The 21645-nt window shown below is 38.8% G+C and overlaps 3 protein-coding genes across 8 annotated transcripts in view; 2 read left to right on the top strand and 1 right to left on the bottom strand.

Moving 5' to 3' along the window:
- The window catches only part of NPHP3 (nephrocystin 3), a 48413-nt gene extending 41003 nt beyond the window's left edge, over window positions 1-7410 (top strand). For all 4 annotated transcript variants that reach the window (XM_088150902.1, XM_088150901.1, XM_007421731.4 and 1 more), the window contains 3 exons: window positions 1598-1723; window positions 2353-2468; window positions 3155-7410. In XM_088150902.1, coding sequence (XP_088007028.1) covers window positions 1598-1723; window positions 2353-2468; window positions 3155-3335 — 423 coding nt within the window. In that variant the 3' untranslated portion in view covers window positions 3336-7410. The remainder of the gene's footprint in view (window positions 1-1597; window positions 1724-2352; window positions 2469-3154) is intronic.
- A 1390-nt stretch (window positions 7411-8800) lies between these two features.
- UBA5 (ubiquitin like modifier activating enzyme 5) lies at window positions 8801-19590 on the bottom strand. 3 transcript variants are annotated; one of them, XM_088150903.1, is made up of 13 exons: window positions 19302-19439; window positions 17902-17970; window positions 17685-17730; window positions 17508-17597; window positions 16690-16799; window positions 16427-16513; window positions 16266-16350; window positions 15450-15554; window positions 13909-14036; window positions 13621-13756; window positions 11351-11426; window positions 10430-10536; window positions 8801-9940 (listed from the first exon to the last, which is right to left on the bottom strand). In XM_088150903.1, exons 2-13 carry the CDS (start codon window positions 17904-17906, stop codon window positions 9857-9859), a joined length of 1059 nt encoding a protein of 352 aa, XP_088007029.1. In that variant the 5' UTR covers window positions 17907-17970; window positions 19302-19439; the 3' UTR covers window positions 8801-9856. The 3 variants fall into 3 exon arrangements, with proteins under 3 accessions (XP_088007029.1, XP_007421796.1, XP_025029700.1); XM_007421734.4 differs by lacking the exon at window positions 17902-17970 and having other exon boundaries at window positions 19302-19590; XM_025173932.2 differs by lacking the exons at window positions 17902-17970; window positions 19302-19439 and having other exon boundaries at window positions 17513-17597; window positions 17685-17732.
- Window positions 19591-19746: 156 nt separating this feature from the next.
- ACAD11 (acyl-CoA dehydrogenase family member 11) overlaps window positions 19747-21645 on the top strand; it is a 36102-nt gene continuing 34203 nt past the window's right edge. Inside the window, exon 1 of the mRNA XM_007421733.4 lies at window positions 19747-20343. Within this exon, the coding sequence (XP_007421795.1) occupies window positions 20207-20343 (137 nt within the window). The 5' untranslated portion in view covers window positions 19747-20206. The remainder of the gene's footprint in view (window positions 20344-21645) is intronic.

Genomic DNA, 21645 nt, shown 5'->3' with positions numbered 1-21645 from the left:
CGCAAAATTTTGCCTCCGCGAACGCCAGATCGGGTGACGAACAGGATCTGCGGCCATTTTCTCTCCCGTGACACATGGTCGCGGCTTCCTGTAGGGAGGGGGACTCTCCCTCCAAGCAATAACCGCCTCCCCACCCGCCTTCCTGTCCTCCATGCCAGAAGTCGCGTCGAGCAAGGTTAGCGTTCTCTCTCTTCATACTCTATTTTGTTTCATATTTTTGCGGTTTTTAAAAAAAAATGGTTCAGAACGGATTAACCGTAATTACATTGAACCTTAAGGGGAAATTTGATTCGGGACGCGACCAAAAATCGGGTCGCAACCAGAGTCGCAGAACAAATTAAGTTTGTGAACCGAGGTACCACTGTACCTCGGTAAATATATATGGCAGCGGAAGTTTCTGTAGAGCCAGCGGATGGCTGACAGAGTGGGGCAAGTAGGCATCCAGGAAGGATAAGTCTCTGATGCTGTTGCTGCTGCTTTCTCCTCCTTGCAACCATTCCTGCTGCCCAGAAAGAGCAGCTTGTTCCAGATAGGGACTGCACTCTAACAGTACCAGAGACTTGCTCCCCTTTCTGACTTAGAAAACATCTGGTGAACACCCATAAACATTTAACCCTGCACACAATCTTGTTTGTTCAGGTTCTGTAGCTTTCTCATGCTAGTTGTATTTGATCACATTAGCCAATCAGACATACCCCCTCCATTAGGAAACAGGTGGTGAGAGGCAGGATCCTGCGTGGTGGCATCAGACCAAAATTTGGTGTGAATTTGGGGCTAAAAAGAGGACAGGTTGGGCTATTTGTGGGTTGGAAGGAAGTGAAGTTGGGCTTCATCTTACTGTCTGAAAGAGAACACTTGAAACATTTTCCATCTGAAATGATGGCATTTTAATTCATACCCAAAACAGAATAGTTTTATTTCTGGATGGTACTTGAAACAAACATCTGAAAACTTGCCTACTTGTCTTTTGTATTCAAGTCACCTGAGCCAGATACTCTGTGCTTGAAGGTTTGTATTCAAACTGTTCTGAACATCCCTAGCAGATTGAGAAAGCCACTTTGGTCTAGTGCAGTGGTTCTTAAACTGTTTGGTCCAATCACCTCTTTTTCCAGTCTTGAATACAGTCATTACTTTCACAAAAACAAAAAAAAACCCCAACTGTAGTTTTATACAAGCATCTTGGCAGCAGCAGTCCCAACTAGATTCTCATTCACAAACAAACAATTATAGGTTCCTTCATGACCCCCAGGATATGCCCAAATTACCCCCAGTTTAAGAACCACTGGTCTAGTGGCTAAGGCCCTGGACTAAAAGCAGAGAAATATGAAGTCCACTCCTACGTGGAAGCCAACTGGGTGACTTTGGTCCAGTCGCTCTGTCTCAGTCTTAGGAAGAAAGCAGTGGCAAATCAATTCCAAAAATGCTTCCTAAAAACTACCTTGACTTGTCTACGTAGTCACCAATAGTCAAGACTGACTTGTAGGCAGAAAGAAAAGAGAAAAAAGAAAAGATTTAACTCAGAATGTAAGCTTTTCAGTTGTGCAAGGTTTTCATTTTGATATATTTTTAGCTAGATCATATTTGCTTTGTTTCCTAGGGAAAGCTTGACAAAGCTGTGCCTCTGTATGAGCTTGCTGTTGAAATCAGACAAAAGTCCTTTGGTCCAAAGCATCCAAGTGTGGCTACTGCTTTGGTAAACCTGGGAGTTCTTTATTGTCAAATGGTAGGTTCCCTTTTCCTTAATAATAATAAAAAAAGATAAAATGTACAATGTATACAGCTTACCCTATAACTCAAGTCTAGGGTAGTCTATGAAGAACTCAGGCAAGCAAGTACGAAACAATAGCATGAAGATAGAATTGAAAATACTTCTTTAATTGAGACAGATTGACAATAGATACACAAGGCATGCTGCTTATTATTTGGAGCATGGCTTCTGGGTTGTTGTTTTTTTCCCCACTCAAATTTTTCCTTGCTAGTACTATCTTTAAGAAAACTCAGAGGAGGGTCACAGGTTTTGGAATGGGTCAATGGCTAGCCACTTTTGAGTTCGTAGTTCATGGAGAAGCTGAAACTTTCCTCCCCCAAATCTGCCCCACTCATGGTTATAGACAGCGAAAGAAAGAAAAAAAAAGAAAAGAAAGAAAGAAGAAAAGAAAGAAAGAACCTTATGTTTGCACATGATTTTACTCATTGTAATAACTGCTACAATTTTGGGAGAGGGGACATTCACAGCTAAACCTCTTCCTGTAGGCAGAAACACTGATTTTCTAGCTTTACAGTGGATTTCGGGAAATATTTCTAAAATGCATGCCTTTGGATATAATGTTTATTTTCTTGCCCCGCCTTTAGAAAAAACATCAGGAAGCATTGCCTCTTTATGAACGTGCACTGAAAATTTATGAAGACAGCTTTGGACATATGCATCCTCGTGTAGGGGAAACATTAAAAAATTTGGCCGTGCTAAGGTACCAAGCAAATGTGTTTGTTCTATTCCAAAGAAATAAATTGCCACTAATTATAGCAACCCCTCACCTTGAGATTGATGATATAATTAAGGTATTTTGAGTTCAGGGCAGATGGTACTGAGTATTAGAAGCATGTTGTCAACAGCCATATTTTGAGGCACTCAGTCTGTTTGTAGCCCATGCAAGATCCAGCTGCATATGACTGAATGATCCCATCTTTAAACTAAAATTCCCTCCATATTGATGAGTCTAGGCTGGAATGGGAAAAATAGTTTTTTATTCCTGTTCAAGCTTTGCTGTTTACTTGAGAATTAGTCTAAGAACTGTATAAGAGTTTAGGAAATATATATATACTCCTGGTCAACAACTAGCTTTGCATGAAGGTAAGGAAGGATGCTTGTTCTTAAAACGAACTCCCAGAAATTGCTATAATTGTCTGTTAATTTAATTTAAACTCTGTGGTTTACAACACATGAAAAACCAAAGTTAACACTTTCATTTTGTAGTCATTTTATTATTTGCACGTAATAGAGGAATTAATAATAATATACTCTTGGCTACCCCACAGGAAGCTATGGTTTGGCTGGTGGATGTTTCTGTGTCCACAGATGACTTGGTTGTGAGAAGTATATAGTGAATATAGACCATGTATCTTTATTAAGTCCTAATTTCCTTTTTCCCCAAAGCTATGAAGGGGGTGAGTTTGAGAAGGCTGCCGAGCTCTATAAGAGAGCCATGGAAATTAAAGAAGCAGAGATGCTGGTAATTGGTGGAAAAGCTACTTCCCATCACTCATCAACTGGAGACACCCTCAGTATGAAAAGTGCTTTTTCTCCAAATATGTTTTTTCAACATGGACAAAGATAATGGAAGGTAGCATATTAATCATTAAAAGGAAACATTTGAGCTGAAGAGAAATAAGGTTCCATCTTAAGAAAAGTGAAGAGAAAATAAAAGTTAAAAATTAGGATTAATTAGTTAACACTGATCTTGAGCATATTATATTAATCTAAGGCCCATTGATTTTAAGGATTTAGCTAACGCTTCAAAAATTATTATCAATTGTAAACTACATTTTCCATTAGTATCTGCACTGTTAAGACAGCTATGGTATTAATTTCTTCTACCTCTTTTAGAAACAATTTGAATTGCTAAAATGTTTCTAGAATGTTCAATAAATATCTGCTCCCAATTATGTAAGTAGAAATCATTTCATGACCGTTTGGATTTTTGGATTGCCATTCTTTCTTCATTATAGAAAGTAGGTATAAATGAAACTAGGAATTGACAGAACAATTACAATCTGCATACCATTGCAGAGGCTTTGATCTCAGTGAGATTTATTTTTAAAAATTAAATTGATAGTCAACATTAATTATTTGACTATTTATACAGATGAATAGTTGAGATACAGAATAAGAAAACTAGATCTCTTTATAGAAATATTTAAAAATAATAACACAAATGTCTAATTGTTAAAAAGTGTAGACTTTGGAATAGAAAAAACTTGTCTTAAAAATATGCCAGTTTCATTTGTATCTAATATGTATACTATAGTTTAGTATTATATGAATATGTTTACTCATTTTCCTTATATTTCCTTATACTTTTCTAAGGACTGTGAAATCAGTATTGTTTACATACTTCAGCTGTACTTAGTGTCCAAAGATGGGCTTGGTTTATTGAAGAAAGCCAATTTCAAATATTGGTTTAGAAAGGTGAAGTTTCAATAAACCATAACAAATATTATTCACAGTACAGGGCTGCATTTGCACTTTTTATTGTGCTTAATTGGATGACAATTGAGATTTCCTCCTGGGATGCTAGGGTGTGCAGTATATATGGATATCTGTTGGGAGGGGGAGCATAGGGATTAAATGACAACAGATATACAACTATGTCATTATGCGAATGTTGCCACTTACATACTTGCGTCAGATTTTGGGACAGAAGTATGTAAAGTGGCATTTGTATGGTGACATCACTGCAAGCATCATTTTCGCATTATTGTCATGTGTTCAAGCCACCACTGAGCATATGTCTGAACTTCAGTCTAATAGAACACTGAACTATAGAAAACTAAAGTAAAACATCACTGATTTTTTTTCCTTTTGATCAAATCTTGGAAAACATGTCATAACTGAACTATATGCTAAATATCTTTTATTTTCCTACCACTAATTGCATTTAATGGTATGTCTGCTTGAATCCTTTTTATACTTCAACAGCTAGGAAATAAACAAGATATTTAAACTTGTTCTTTAGTCTTATATAAATGAATTCATGACAGTTTTGAAAATTAACTAGTTTAGTGTCCTTGTTTTCTTTTAATAAAAAAATAATAAATGGACTGTAATTTCTCATAGTCATTAAAAATCTAAACCTCTGAGTTAAAAACATTGGAGATATGCATATTTCTCTAATTAGGGTTTTTTCTGTTTGTGCTACCTTGTTGCACCTGTCCTAACCAAACATGCATAATTTGAATTAAACTTGATTAAATGCAGTAAATAGTCATTATTTTGGAGTAAAAACTAGATTGTTACTTAAGCCTAGATTACTAATGTTAATATTTCTTTATACTGGTACAGCATGAAGCAGCAAACCACAAACTAGTAATATATTTTTAGAAAAAAATGAATGAAATTATTAAGAGTGTCAACAAAATCAACAGGATTTTGAAAATTATCAAGATAAGAACTGTACTTCAGAAAGTATTTATCGTATGTACACAAATGAAACCGGCCTGTGGAAGCTGAATTTTCTATATATTGTAGTATTTTGAATTTAAAAACCATGTGACAAAATTATTTAAGAGTTCAGCATTCATGTGTATGGCACTGGGAACAAAACAAGCATAGTACTGTAACCAGAAACAGTTATAAAAAGAATGGGTTTCTAAATTATCAGTGATGAACTTTTTCCATGCAGTTCAAGAACTTTTAAAGTTTTACAAAGTCTGTAATGATAGCTAATTGAATAACTCTGCCTTTATTCTTGGTATTCGTTATTTTTAACAAGACTGTTAGCTAAGTTCAAAGTCATAGGAGTAAACAATTATAAAAATGAATTGTAAAAATTCATTGAAATACCAGTAGTAGTATAATAATCTATAGCACCCTTTAGAAGTATCATATTGAGCAGTTAACTATAGTATTGTTTTTCATTGTCATTGTTGCAATTTTGGGCACATGGAGCGTAACTTTTGACCGGTTCCATTTATGCTATTCTTGTACTCAAAAACTTAATGTTTAAAAGGTCTTCAACACTCACTAATACTGCAGTTCAAAGTACACTGTTGTACATTAACTGCAAGTTACAAGACAAGTGCATTTCTATAAACAGCTTTAGAAATACAGATTTGGAAGGTCTTTTTCCATGAATGAAGTTGCATCACACTGAAACTGGTTATAAAATTATGGCCACAATAGAATTAAATATAGATATTTCAACTGGTTCTAGTCATGCTTCTCAGGTATCTAAATTTACAAATAAATGCTACTTTTAAAAAGCTGAAAGCTTGAAGTGGGAAAATCTCTTTTACCTAGGGCTACCAAATCTGGATTGCAAAAATCCAGATCACTGTTGTCAGTCATTCAGCCATTTTTGACCCTTTGTGACCTGATAAATAAGAGTTTGGCAGGATTGTCTGTCAGTAATTGCTTGATTTGTTGTAAGTTCATGCTTACAATCAGTAATATTGTATAGCCAACTTGTTTTCTGCAGGTCTTCTCCAAAGTCTATTGTTTTTGCATCAAAATACTAAATATTCATTAGTGCTTCCGGTGAGCCATCTTGTTTTACTTTATGTAGTTTATCTAGACCTTACCTAGACTTTAAAATTAAACTCTTTATCTTCTTGCTGTCAACAGTTTTCTCCAGCAGCACAGTACAAAGACATCACATTTTCATTGTTCAGCCTTTCTCATAGTCAACTTTTCGCAGCCATACATTATGACTGGGAAGACCACAGCCTTGACAGCAGTTACCTTTGGTAGTAGAATGATGTCTCTGTACTTTGGTATTTTGACTAGATTTGTCACAGTCTTTCTCCCAAGAAAATTTATTTCATGGTTACAGTTGCTATCTCTGGATTTTTGACCCAAGGAATTTCTGCATGCAATTGGAATTTCAACTTACTTCTTTTAGTCCAGCAACTCTCATGATATGTTCTGCTTATAAGTTAAATGGACAGGGTGACAGTATACACTCTTGACACATATTGTGATTTATATCAAAAGCCTTAGCACAATCAGTAATGCAAAAATAAATATCGTTTTGGAACTCTGTTGCCTTTTCCATTATCCATCAGATGTTTTCAATGTGGTCCTGAGTGCCACTGCCCCTTCAACAACCATATTATACCTCTGGCAGTTTTCATGCCATGTATTGTTGAAGCCTTAACTGCAAAATCTTAAACGTTATCTTACTTGCATGTCAAATGTGTAATTGTTTGGTAGTTTGAGCATTCTTTAGCACCGCCTTTTTTGGTATTGCAATACTGATTTATCTTTTCCAATCTTTTGGCCAATATGTTTTCCATATCTGTGTACAAACTGCAAGCAACACATCAACAGCATTATCTTGCAAGATTTTAAAAACTTCTGTTGGTATTTCATCAGCAGCTTTGCTGTTAACAGCATTTTCTAGAGCCCATTTAATTTTACTTTCCAAAATGTCTGACTCTAGCTTAGTGATTATACTTCTATATCTGTCAGTGATTTTGTGGATTTACCACTAAATGGAAGGAAAGAGAGAATTACAGGTAGTTCTTGACTTATGACAGCAATTGGGACTGGGATTTCTGTCATTAAGCAATGCGGTGGTAAAACACGACAGCAATCCCTGCAGTCCTGGTTGCCATTGTTAACTGAATCCCACAGTCATTAGGTGAGGAAATTTCCTGCCAGCTTCCTGCAACCAAGTCAGTGGGGAAGCTGGCAGGAAGTTGCAAGTCCAAGGCGGCTTGCAAGCAGGCCAGCAGGCAGGTAAGTGGTTGCTGCCAGGTGAGGGGAGGTGCAAGGGGGTGCACGAGGATGCAAGGGAGGTATGGGGAGGCTTGGGGAGGGTGTGAGGGAGGTGTGAGGGTCAGGGAGGATGTGTGAGGGATGCATGAGGGTGCAAGGGAGGCATAGCGAGGCTTGAGGGAGGGAGGTGTGGCAAGGCTCGGGGCGGGTGTGTAAGGGTGCAAGGGAGGCGTGGCAAGCTTGAGGGTGCGCAAGGGCGGTGCAGCAAGCCTTGGGGAGGGTGTACAAGGGTGCAAGGGAGACATGGTGAGGCTCAGGGAGGGTGCGTGAGGGTGCAAGGGAGGTGTGAGGCTCAGGAAGTGCGAGGGAGGTGTGGCAAGGTTTGGGGTATGCGCAAGGGTGCGAGAAGTGCAGCAAGGCTTGGGGAAAGTGTGAGGGGTGTGTATGAGGGTGCTAGGGAGGTGCGGCAAGGGTTGGGGGTGTGTGCATGAATGTCAGGGGAGGCACGGCAAGACTCAGGGTATGTATGAGTGGCCAGTGCAGTGCAAGCACAGAGGGGCTGAGGGAGGGTGTACGAGTGGGGGAGACTTACCCCAGCAACTTGTGACCTTCTCTGCTGGTTTCCCCACTGACTTTCTGGGGAAGCCAGCACAGAAGGTCAGAAATGGTGATCACATGATCGTGGGGCGCTGCAATCAATCGTAAGCCCGAGCCGGTTGCCAAGTGCCCAGATCGCGATTACATGATCGCGTTGGTGCTGGGATGGCTGGAACTCTGAGGACTGATCGTAGCCACCATTTGTTCAGTGCTATCATAGCTGCAAATGGTCGCTAAACAAATGGTTATAAGTTGAGGACTACCTGTATATGCATCTCTTTGCTGCCACCTAATACTCATTCACACTTTTTGGCTAGATCTTGTAAACCTATTTTCATCTATATGCAGTATTCAACAGATCCTAAGTATATTATCAGTTATCAGCATCAACATTTGATACACATCTCTGATGATCTACAGGTAAATAACATCACTGAAACTAAATTAGGTTCTTTGTTCTACCAAAGGCTCCAGTCTATTTCCTCCATGAGCTTAAAACTGACTCTAAGGGTTGTGAAGTCTAGCCTTTGGGTTTATATTTCATTCTTGATGTGGTTCAGATAGGATTTTTGACAGTGTGAATTATTTTCCCATTAAGTTTAATCATAGATACAGTGATTTGAACAATCAAGAAGCTTCCTTTCACTATATGGCCAGTGTGTTTGTGTAAGTCTCATCTCATCCCAACAATTGTAAGTATTTGCTCAACTACAACGCTAATACTCTTGTTTTATATCCATTGTTTCATCTGTTATATAACATGACCAGTTATGCAGACGTATCTTTTAATTTTGGATGCAAAATATAAAATTCTATCAAATATACAGAAATGAATTGTGAGCCAAAATATAATGGAAACAACGACATGTATGATGAGTTACAAACCAAGTGAGTTTAGATTAGCGCATAATGCTAAATCATGATTTTAAGCATACTATGGCATTATCAGCCCATGAAAAGTATTAAACACAAATTCTTCTCCTTTCCTGTATGTCGGTGAAAGAAATACTTCGGTTTTGTTTTCTTTACAAGTTATGTAAAATCCAAACACTATGTTTTAAAAATCAAGTCAAATTCCCAAGTGAATAAACTTCAGACTATGGATTGTCCACCTGGATTGTTTAATATAATTGAGTTTCCTTTAAATCATGTGTTCTGATTTGTATATGACAGCAAATAAAGAAAATTAAATTTGGATCATGGTTTATTGCTCCTGCTGGTTGCAAAACAGCAAAAGAGGAATCTTCCTACTTAAATTTTGCTGAGACTTGTAAAAATTTGTGCATGTAATACAAAACCAGTCTTGAACAACTTGGCTCATTTTGGCGTCCAACTGTCATAATTACTGTCCAAGATGCATAAGACTCAAACTCCAAAACATCTGGAGAAGGAACTCTACACTTAATTCATGATTTAGCATTATGGGTGAGTTAGCACAGTGGTATTTCAAAAATTAAATACAGCTACAACTACTGCAGTTTTTAATTTTTCTAAACATTATAAGGGACACTAGAACTTCTGTCAAATTATTATTTTACTTGTCCTATATCTAACAAACAAACTTTTACCATTCAGGAAATACCTTCATACTTGATTTGATTAGAAATACCACTATCATTCTCGTATTATCAGATTGCTTTAATTCCTGCTGGAAATTTGGACCCTCATAGCTTCTAATAATGTATTAACTTATGGGAATTCAATGATGTTCATACCAAAACAGAGTGATAAACAAATATTACTCACAAAAGGCCAAATTTAGCCAGAAACCATTAAATAGCTATAAAGCATTGAAATTAACACATTCTTGAAACCTTCTTTGTTCTATATATTCTTCATTTTAGCCATAAGTTCTTCTAGACTTTCTTCAGATTCCTCAACAATTTCTCCAGCTGTAGCATTCTCTTCCTGTTAATGATAGAAAGGAAAAATAACACCTTCACATCCAATCTCTCTTTCACCCAAAGAATCTCAAAGAGTTCAGGTTGCTAAGCAAGTATAATGGATGTATATTGTATTATGCAGATCATGTAGACTTTATGCAGAACACATTGTTAATGATAATTGGTTTTTAAGTAAAAGATTGTGAAATATACTATTCACTGGTTTTCACTGCTAGATTCAACTGAACACACTGAAGCAGAGCATTTGTTCCAGAAGGTAGAGATAACTAAATCTGGCAGCAGTGTTAGTACAAATCAATGCTTGTGCTCCTGCTACTGTTTCCATAGTAATGGACAACTTAATGATACACTCATGGGGAAGTAAAGCAAGCTTAGAAAGCAACAGCTTTAACAAAGTTTAGCAAAAGCCAGTTAAAGACATTCCAAATAAAACATACTGGATTAGATCCTAAAAACACATTTTAAGGATTTGAACACCAAGCATTTCTATTACCTTGTTTGGTATTGTGTATGCCAACATGATTCCTTCTGGAAGATCAGGAACTGGACCAGAAGCAGCTTTCAGTTCTTCTTCTGAAACCTCCGAAACTAACTCTATACCTAAATACCCCCCCCAAAAAACATATAAAGACAAAGTAGTGTAATTTAACAAAATGCATGATAATCTTAGAAAGCTTTAAAAAACCAAGTATTAGGTTTCTTGACTAATTTAGATTGTTTCATTTTACTCTTCCCTGTCCAGAGAACCTAAATGGAAATAAGTAATATTTAGAAAGTTCTACTGAATGTACTATTTATGCTGGGCTAAATAACACCAGTATGTCCACATTATGGCCTTTAAGTTTTCTTCTTATTAACAGTATGTCCTTTCATCTTCTGCATTCTCTCTTGTGGAAAAAAGTAAACTGGTGTCCTTTAAGGGCTCAGTGATGCCCTAGGGAAAGGTCAGGATACTTTAACTTGCACCCTCATAAAGCTTCATGGAATATAGTTACCCTATCTTATGGTGGGCATTTCAAGGTCAACAAGGGAAAGAGTGGGTCTGCATTTTTCTAATGGGGCTTCTCTTAATCTTCCATCTTCTCTGCCAGATAAAATGGATTGCATTCAAATGATTAGTATTCAGCAGTGTCCTCTGAAAACACCAACAGATCAATTTGACCCTTTCCACTGGTTGATCAGATCAGCTTTCTTCCCTAGAAATTTCCCATGTTCCCAGTCTGCTCTAGGAAGTTGTGAGATCCTCAAATTGTAGTAGTAGCTCTCTTGATTTCCTTTTTAGAATTGGCTGGAGATCTTCAGGGGCAAAGAAATAAAGTGATAGCCATCACAAAGGGGATTAGTTTTAAACACTGAAATAAAGAAACTTGCATTGTTTTCATGAGTTTTTTTTTTTTTTTAATTCACTGCTCACCCCAATCATTGTCCTCATGAACTATCTCTTCTTCCTGATCTATTAGTTCTTCTTTTGGATTTGCTGCTTCCTTTTTCTGGAGGTACAAAGACATTATAACCAGCAACAAAAACATTCTAATTAAATAAAAGCAAAGTTAAATAAAGGTGGCCCTCATTATTTGTGGGGATGCTGTTTAAGCCTAACAACTCTGGACAACGAACCTGAGAATAACAAAACCTTGAAAAAAATATACAGTCAGGTCCAGAAATATTGGGACATCGACACAATTCTAACATCTTTGGCTCTATACACCACCACAATGGATTTGGAATGAAACAAACACAATGTGCCTTAACTGCAGACTGTCAGCTTTAATTTGAGGGTATGTACATCCAACTCAGGTGAACGGTGTAGGAATTACAACAGTTTGCATATGTGCCCCCCACTTGTTAAGGGACCAAAAGTAATGGGACAATTGGCTTCTCAGCTGTTCCATGGCCAGGCATGTGATATTCCCTCAGTACCCCAATTACAATGTGCAGATAAAAGGCCCAGAGTTCATTTCAAGTGTGCTATTTGCATTTGGAATCTGTTGCTGTCAACTCTCAAGATGAGATCCAAAGAGCTGTCACTATCAGTGAAGCAAGCCATCATTAGGCTGAAGAAACAAAACAAACCCATCAGAGAGGTAGCAAGAACATTAGGTGTGGCCAAAACAACTGTTTGGAACATTCTCAAAAAGAAGGAATGCACCGGTGAGCTCAGCAACACCAAAAGACCCGGGAGACAACGGAAAACAACTGTGGTGGATGACCGAAGAATCCTTTCCCTGGTGAAGAAAACACCCTTCACAACAGTTGGCCAGATCAAGAACACCCTCCAGGAGGTAGGTGTATGTGTGTCAAAGTCAACAATCAAAAGAAGACTTCACCAGAGTGAATACAGAGGGTTCACCACAAGATGTAAACCATTGGTGAGCCTCAAAAACAGGAAGGCCAGATTAGAGGTTGCCAAATGACATCTAAAAAAGCCTTCACAGTTCTGGAACAACATCCTATGGACAGATGAGACCAAGATCAACTTGTACCAGAGTGATGGGAAGAGAAGAGTATGGAGAAGGAAAGGAACTGCTCATGATCCTAAGCATACCACCTCATCAGTGAAGCGTGGTGGTAGTGTCATGGCGTGGGCATGTATGGCTGCCAGTGGAACTGGTTCTCTTGTATTTATTGATGATGTGACTGCTGACAAAAGCAGCAGGATGAATTCTGCAGTGTTTCGGGCAATATTATCTGCTCACATTCAGCCAAATGCTGCAGAACTCATTGGATGGCGCTTCACAGTTCAGATGGACAATGACCCAAAGCATACTGCAAAAGCAACCAAAGAGTTTTTGAAGGGACAGAAGTGGAATGTTATGCAATGGCCAAGTCAATCACCTGACCTGAATCCCATTGAGCATGCATTTCACTTGCTGAAGACAAAACTGAAGGGAAAATGCCCCAAGAACAAGCAGGAACTGAAGACAGTTGCAGTAGAGGCCTGGCAGAGCATCACCAGGGATGAAACCCAGCTTCTGGTGATGTCTATGCGTTCCAGGCTTCAGGCTGTGATTGACTGCAACGGATTTGCAACCAAGTATTAAAAAGGGAAAGTTTGATTTATGATTATTATTCTGTCCCATTACTTTTGGTCCCTTAACAAGTGGGAGGCACATATGCAAACTGTTGTAATTCCTACACCGTTCACCTGAGTTGGATGTACATACCCTCAAATTAAAGCTGACAGTTTGCAGTTAAAGCACATTGTGTTTGTTTCATTCCAAATCCATTGTGGTGGTGTATAGAGCCAAAGATGTTAGAATTGTGTTGATGTCCCAATATTTCTGGACCTGACTGTATGCATTTGCCATTTTGCCCATGGATGGAATTATACACATCACTCCAAAAATCTTCAAAGAGAATCACAACCTCCAAACTGAAGATACGTGGAACACTTTACTGAGAACAACAAGGTCTGGTCTGTATTTACCAACAGTGGGTATGCAAAACCACAGATAACGGATGATGAGGACTACCTGTAATTAACTTCTAATACAGTGTTTTCCCCAGCTGGCTGGGGAATTCTGGGAGTTGAAGTCCACACAGCTTAAAGCAACCAAGGTTGAGAAACACTACTAAGATGTGGGAGAAAACACTGCAAGATTTCATTTTTTTCTAGCAGATGCTAACTGAATTATATATCTCTCCAGAGAAATAAGTGTTCTAAGTTTGGAGGCTTAATTTTACCTTATACTGTTCTTGCTGCCTTCTGCAATTTCGGTCACTACACTGTGGATTTGGCTTCATTGTCATGGTGGGAAAGAAATCCTGCAGTGCATTGTAGCCAAGGTAAAAGCTCACCATTCCAAAGTTTAATAAATATCTGGAGAAAATGTAAGGAGGATTTAAAAGCTTGGGTCAAAATTAGGAGCCAATATTCAAATTCAGAAGACTATTCCAGAAGATCCTTTGGAAAAAAATTAATTTCTCATCAGGCTTTTAAAATTAAGACATCTTAAGGATTTAGCCACTTACTTCAAGACATTTTGCACAAGAAGCCCAGCAACCACTCCCATAGTGGTGGGGAGGCTGGCTGCACAAACTCCCTCTCGTTTCAGTGTTTTCTCATCAATGTTTGCAGCTACAACAAGTGGAGGAGCACACTAGCAAAGAGAAAAAGATACAGAAAAAATGAATGTAAGTACAGGCATACAGTACAGGATAAAGATTTTAAAATCATTAATCTGGGGCTAAGCCCCAAATCTTGATAAATTCTGAAGCCTAAGGAGGTTTGGAGTTATTCAGAGCACACTGTCACATAGCTAAAGCAGAACAGACTGTTGTAACCCAGACTATCAAATTAGTATCTTCAGAAAACTTGGGTACTTATCCATTGCTCTTAAGTTCCTGCCCACTATGAATGGTAGTGTTGCAATAGCCATGCTAGCACTGGGACAGAAACTTTTAATGACTCTGTAAAACACTACCTCGGGAGAGGGGAGGAAGAAGATTTGACTCTCTGATAGCTCTATTCTCAAATCAGAGTGAACTGTACAATCAGGTCATTATCAATCATCCAATCAAGTGACTTTTGTTGTCAGACATTCCAATTAGAATGACTTATATGGGTTATGAGATTATGGGAACAAGGTATTTCAAGCACTGATTAAGCAGCGATGAACCAGCCTGGGCAAGACTCAGTTAAAATTTGAGTATAAAGAATTATTGCAAGTTATAAAAAATTGTAGAAATGATCTAAAAAGGCAGTTGCTAAAGTCTGAAGACAAAAACAAAAATATAGCATGAGATGGATTCAGGCAAAGAAATGCTGTCTGGCTTGGGAAAAACTATAGTTGCTATTGCCAAAGGGATAGAAAAAAAAGGTCACTCTGGTGCTTTGGAAGAGGTATGTCACATTCCCCTCCTGTTTTATACAGGATCATCCTATTCCCACTTTCTGGAGACAGAAGATTGTATGTCTTGCATGGTCTTGTGGAGGATGCATGCAGTAAGATGTGGTGTTTGAATGGCTATACTAGGTCCAGGTCCAAATCTATCTTCAGCCATGGAAGCTCCCTGGGGGAATTTGGGCCAGCCACCCTCTCTCATTCCAAACTAGTTCTCAGCATTGTTCTGGGAACAGTTGGAGGAAGGAATGCTATGTATGCCACCCTGAACTGCTGCTGAAAATATAATTATAGCTGGGCCTCTGTTGAGACCTTTCTAGGGGACTTTTCAGAAATTCTGAAGGGAGGACTTTAAAGAGGACTGGGCAGTGATCACTTTCTCAGTTAACAGAAAAGAAACACACTTCTGAAGGTGACAGATTTGTTCATGGTTTAACATTACAATGCTACTCCCAATGAAAACAGTTGCATTTTTCTAGATCACATGTTGGAACATTAATTCTGGACCAAACTGGGCAGCGCTATTCTCTGAGATCTCAGATCCAACACAAAGCTGGTTGGACAGCCTTTACACAGCCCATACACATTGCAATCAATTGGATAATTAAACTAAAAGAACTGAATTTCTCCAACAGCAGAAAACAAGAAGTTGGATAGATAATTACATACTGCGAAACAAGCTGATTCACCAGGTATGATCAGCTGGATATGACCAGAAACAGCATTTTCACTTACTCCAGATTCCATCCATTTTTGTCCAATCTCATTACAAGCCTTTAAAAAAAATGACATCACGTTTAATTTGCTAAAAAAAATTATAAGAACATAAGAAGAGACCTGTTAAATTAGACCAAAGATCTATTTAGCCAAGCATCCTGTTTCTATGGTATTACAAACAGAACTTGAGAGGATTACTCTTCTGTATTGTCCCCCTGCAACTGTTAAATTCAAGCCACCTCTGATCTTAGAAGCAGCAGATTGCCTCATTATATTACTACTTCCCTAGGTGACTCTAGCTAATATTACAAAAGGAAGAAAAAAGCTATTTCCCTGTGCTTTCTCCACAATATGCAGAATCTTATCAATCTTCAGCATATCCCCTATCATTTATTTGTGCTTTTTCTCAATTTTTTTTTATTGTGCTTTTCAATTTTTTCTTGATAGCTCACCCTCTCCCACTAGAATATTTTATTTCCCCTTTACTGTACTTTTTCCAATTCTTCCATATTTCTGGCTTAAGAAATGGCTTACAAGATTAATGTTAAAATTAATATTTAATATTTACAAGATTTTACAACTGCATGACATCAGGCACAGGGAGTCCACACAACCAACTAAATCAATCTAGAACTACTGAGCATCCATGCTTGGTGCTCTGGACTTTATGCACAATCACAATTTTCTAGCAAAAGACACTCAATTCCTATTGGCTAAGAGTAAGCAAGCACCAACTAAGATTCATTAATGAGAGTTCTGAATACTTACAGTGTTAATTGCCATGCGAGCTTCAAAGTTATCCACACAGCTTAGTAGAAGATCAACAGGTTTTCCTTCTTCTAATCCACCATTACTACAGTATTAATAAAACCAAGTCAAACAGTGCTATTAGATATACTGTAAATACAGTTCTAAAAAACTAGTTTTACCTGATCCTATCCATAAAGTGCTGAAAGTTGTCCACAGTGGTAATGTTATAATTATGTACTTCAAAGCAGACATCAGGATTAATATTCCTTAAAGAAGAAACAAAAGCTGTTATTTATTATATTCACATGAACATTTCTTAAAGCACTCTCACATATAGAGCAATGTTCTATCTTTCTGGAGAATGGTTTTATTGATATTTTTAAAAGTTGGAAAGATGTCTTACCTTATTAATACTTGTAAACCCATTTTCCCCACCACATACCTTAAAGTGTGCTCTGCTGCTTTCACTTTGCTCAGTCCAGCTTGTTGGGGTTGAAAAAAGAGCCTATTCATATTTGCCAATTCCACCTTATCATAATCAAACAGGAGCAGCTAAAAGAAAAATTACAATAATACATATATGGCTTCTATTCAGAAACAAATAAACAAATATTTATTCATACCAGTCTCTGTGTGTTTTGGAATGTTCTGTGTAATCACAAATGAGCTCTTTTTTTAAAGAAGACATAACTAATTTGAATTAGAGAGGATGGTTCTAGCCTAAGCATCATTTTCATGCAGGTAATCTGTCTCTTTTCTTCCTAGCTTCTAGTTCAACTGAAAAACTGATGACATACACTTTTTAAGTCTCCAGGCCAGCCTGGGCAAGAGGTGCAGTAGATATCTTGACCCAGTGTCTGGAGACTAGAAGGATAGGAGAAAACAAGTTCAGATTAATCCCAGAAAGTCAGAGCTGCTGTTCAGAAACCACCTACCTCATTGTTTCTCATGTGAGCTTCCTTGAATATATTGAATATGGTAGGGTGTAAGTTGTGCAATAAAAATAACTTCTTTTGAAGTAGAATAGGATCACAGTATAACTGAAAATGTAAATGTGAGAAGACGCACATTCTATAAAATGCACGCTAAGGAAATTAATTACAGCACCCATCGTGGGCCATCATTTATATGTCTGTCACTCATGGATTGCAATGCACATTATGAATATACTTTCAGCTGACAAATGCCAATCCATTTCTTCTTAGACTACCAATATTCTTATGCAGGGCTGTGTTATTAAAATGAAGAAATGACTATTACCTTACCAATGCCACATCTTGTCAGCATTTCAGCAGTCACACTGCCAATTCCACCAACACCCACTATTGCCACAGCAAATGAACGAATTTTCTGTAACAAGAAACCAACGTTTTTAAGTGCTTTGCCCCATGAAATTAAAAATTTGTGGCAAATTATCTACAAAAAACATTAGCCCACCTCATAATCTTTCACAATTCCCATTCTTTTCAGTGCCATCAAGCGACTAGAGAAAAAAGGAGAAGGAAGAAGAAAAACAGTTTGTCAAGGAAGGATTTTTTCAATTTATTCACAAGGCACAGCAGCTTCTCAAAATGAGATGAACAATTCCACAGTTCATAAATTATTTCAAACTTTAAACCTCTGTTCCATTTGGCAAATTGTTTTAATGGCTTACTGCATAATCTGGAGATCTATCCTGTTGGAACTACTACCCTCATGGAAGTATCAATTCATTTATGACATTCTGAAAGAGATGACAATTATGTGAGTTCGTATATGTGCGCATATGTAAATATATTCAACATGTTGATAGATTTCTAACTGTTGTACAGTTAAATGTTGCACTTCCATAATTTTGATTGTACATCATTTTTTAAATTGTTTTGTATACTAGTCTGGTGTATACAATAACAATATTAATAATTTAACAGCTTCCAAATTACTGTCCTTCTTAGTTGTGGCATTCTGTTTATGGAATGCCCTACCCAAAGAGACTCACCCTGGCATATACACTGCTTTTTTTGCTCCCTGGGCTATTTATTGTTCTATTTTGCTGGCTTTTATTTCTTTTATAAAAACTCTGAAATCTATCCAGATAAAAACATTATTGAATGGCTTCAAAAATACAGTAACTAGTGTAACAGAGTTGAAACTCTTTAAAGGTCACCAAAGATTAGAGAACCTTATTAATATTGATTGCTATGCTGAAGCTAGGAACAGCCATTACCCTATCACAAATTTCAATAGTTGACCCAGGCCAGGGAAGTTCTTGACTTGCTGCTAAGGAAATTATATCTAGCAATTAATAGCTAATCATTTTGGTCACATTTCCTTATGCCATTACATGTAATCTTTATCATGAAGAAACATGCTTGCCAAGATTCAGCAATAAAACCTGACAGGATGCTGGCAATGGGGGGAAAAAGGGCATAGTTGACTAGGTCAGTAGTAAAGCAGCATGGAGTGACAGACACGTCAAACAGGGAGTTCCACTCTGCACATCTCAAGATTTCACAAGATTATTTTTTTTCCAGATGAATCTCTGCTGGCAGTGGCCTGGCTAAAAGATTGAGCTCATTACCATATTCGAATCATACCTCTACTATGAACCTACTATTAGGCAAACCACAATGATTTCCATCTTTCCACATTCAGGATTGTGCATGTTTATATGAGACACTGAACTCCATTAAGTAATGCCAAGTAAAACCTTTATTTTACTTGGGAAGCATAGAGCATTTGTTCGCAAGGCCCATCAACATCTCTGACAGGAGATTCCAAGTCCTTCCTGGATAATAATCACCTATTATCGGATGCTTTAAGACTCTAAAGAATGAATCTGAACTCTTTTGCCTGCAATCACCTATTCTACGGTTAAGGGCGACGGTGTTCCTCTGAAGACATTAAAAAAAAAAAAAAATCCAGCGCCGCAAATTCCAGCGCAGAATCGAAATGGGCTTGCATCCAGAAGAGGCTTCGTGCCCGGCTGGCAGGGGAACCCAAGGCAGCCCCGCCACCGGCCTCTCCCCTTCGCGCGCCATCCTCTACCCAGACCTTTCCTCGGCCACCGCTCACCTGTATGGATTGGAGTCCGTCACCTCGGGGCTCATCTCCGCGATCCGCGCTCGCGGGCCCTGACTGCCTCCCCTCTCCCGGACCAGCTCTTCCTCCAGCTCTTGGATGCGGAGCCGCAGCTCTTTCACCTGCTTCGCAGAGGCGGCCATGACCGGGTCCCGCACTTCTAAAATACGCCCCCCCCCAAAGAAACACAATCTTAGCCGTCTAGGCTTCCGCTGATATCCAGCGGCTCAACTCAGTCCAGCCCAGTCAATCCCACCACTAGAGACACGTCTCCATCCCCAACGCTTCCTGGAGTAACAGCAAAAGCCATCCCCGCCGCAATCCATTGCTGGCAAATAAAGTTCCGGCCGCAAAAGGTTTCTGGAAGATAACGCTTGCCTTCAACTTATGACAGCTTTTAGAGGGGTAAGCAAGTGCAGTCCTGGAGAAATCTACTTGAAAATAACTTTCCCTCTTAGTTTTTAACAGAACTGCTGTCTAGCCTTTCTTAACACGCTCCATGTGTGTTGAGCTACCACTGCCCTCATCCAACAATATAACTAAGGATGATGGGAACTGCAGTCTAATCGCATTTGGAGAGTGCCAGGTGAACTCTCGTAAATATGTTTAGGATCGCAGCTATAAATACCCGATCTTTCGGTACATGCAATGTTGAAATCGAATAAAAAGTCAGTCTCGCAACCTTTGCCCTGCGAAAATATTAGCTGCGGGACTGACTGCTAAGCGGAGAACGCAATTTGCGTAGGCCATTCGCTATACTGAGATCTCTCTGCCCCGCCTCCAAAAGTGGAAGCACCACGCTCCAGGCGTAGACTTCGGTAGCTCCCGCAACCTTTGCCCTGCGAAAATATTAGCTGAGGGACTGAGCAAAGACAGACAGCGACCTCGTCTCCGCGAAAATGGCAAGTGAGCCCGATACGACTGAAGTGCGGGAACAGCACCGATTTGACCAGAGAGCCTTGGAGGGCTACCTGTGCCGCTCCCTACCTGGCTTTCCCGTGCAGCCTTCCGAAGCTCTGACGGTCAGGCAATACAGGTAAGGATGCCCTGCCGCGGGCGGGCGTCAGGAGGCAGTCCCTCTCAGTCGCACCTCCGGAGTTTGCTTGCTTCTTTTGAGGAAAAAAAAAAAAAATCACGGGAGCAGGATTGTTCTGTCTTTTCAGGAAATTTATTTATTTATTTATTTATTAAATTTGTATGCCACCCATCTCCCCCAAAGGTCCTCGTATGGGCTGCAAGGAATGGAAAATCGTTTTAGGTCACTAGTTTTGTTAAATCTGTTCAACAGGCGAAATAGCATGCATGCGTTTGACCGTCCCCAGAATTCTTCATTTACTGTAGTAAGAAGGTAACAGGAATTAAGGGGAACACGTGGCCTAAATGTATTTATTGTCTTAAGGTGAAAGGGGAGAGGAGAGGAGAGGAGAGGAGGACAGGGCATTGCATTCTTCCAGTCAAGCTCTCTCAGGTGTAGAGCAACATTCAGGCTGCCTCCAGCCTCTCCCAGACACTGCTGGACTGAGAAAACTCCTAATCTGATTAGTTCAAATTGCACAAATGTCTTATGGAAAGAATGAACCTGTTACTATTGCTTGAGATCCTTTCATGGGTTCCCAGCCACTTCGTCACATGCATGGAATGTAGGCCAGAGGAGCACACACAGAGAGAGTGGTCTTGCTTCTTTTTCTATCTTTGAACTAACTTTCTGCTGCCGATGTCTCATTTATGCAGAAGGTTATTTTGAAATCTGGACTGCTTGTACTAATTTAGTTCTTTACTTTTTTTTTTTTTTTGCAGGGGAGGGTAAATTTACTTAGATTTATAGCCCCCCTTTCCTCCCGGAGCTCAAAGTGGCAAGTAAGCAGTTCCTTTTCCAATTTTTCCCTGCCATAGCAACCCTGGTGAGGTAGTTTGGACTAAGAATGACTGACTCCAAGTCACTCTGTGAATTTTTATGTTCTAGTCTAACACTTTAACCATTTTACTCCATTAGCAGGTGTAACAATACCTCACCAGAAGCTAAAGATAGTCAGGGCTAATTAGTACTTGAATGGGGACATCCAGGGAATACAATTGTTGTGGACTAAATTAGGAAGTTGCTGCCCAAAAGCCCTTATGGACATTTCCAGGAGCTGAGCTGGACTTTAAGGAGGGTTTACCTTCTTATCAACTTATTGAATTTGTAAAGGATTTAGTATAGCTTTGTTACTTTGTTTGGGATATATAGCTACAGTATATGCAAAAGTGTAGGTACCTTGGTTAAATAGTATGTTTTAATGAATCCCAAACTGTGATTTTTGAATTTTTGACCAGAGTTTGATGCATTCATTTCCTTCTG

Source organism: Python bivittatus, unplaced genomic scaffold (genome assembly GCF_059951505.1).
Source record: "Python bivittatus isolate LINGU-HERP-01145 unplaced genomic scaffold, Pbiv_v1 ctg000610_np1212, whole genome shotgun sequence".
NCBI lineage: Eukaryota > Metazoa > Chordata > Lepidosauria > Squamata > Pythonidae > Python > Python bivittatus.
The sequence above is the reverse complement of the archived record's forward strand: the minus strand, read 5'-3'. Positions and strand labels throughout refer to the sequence as shown.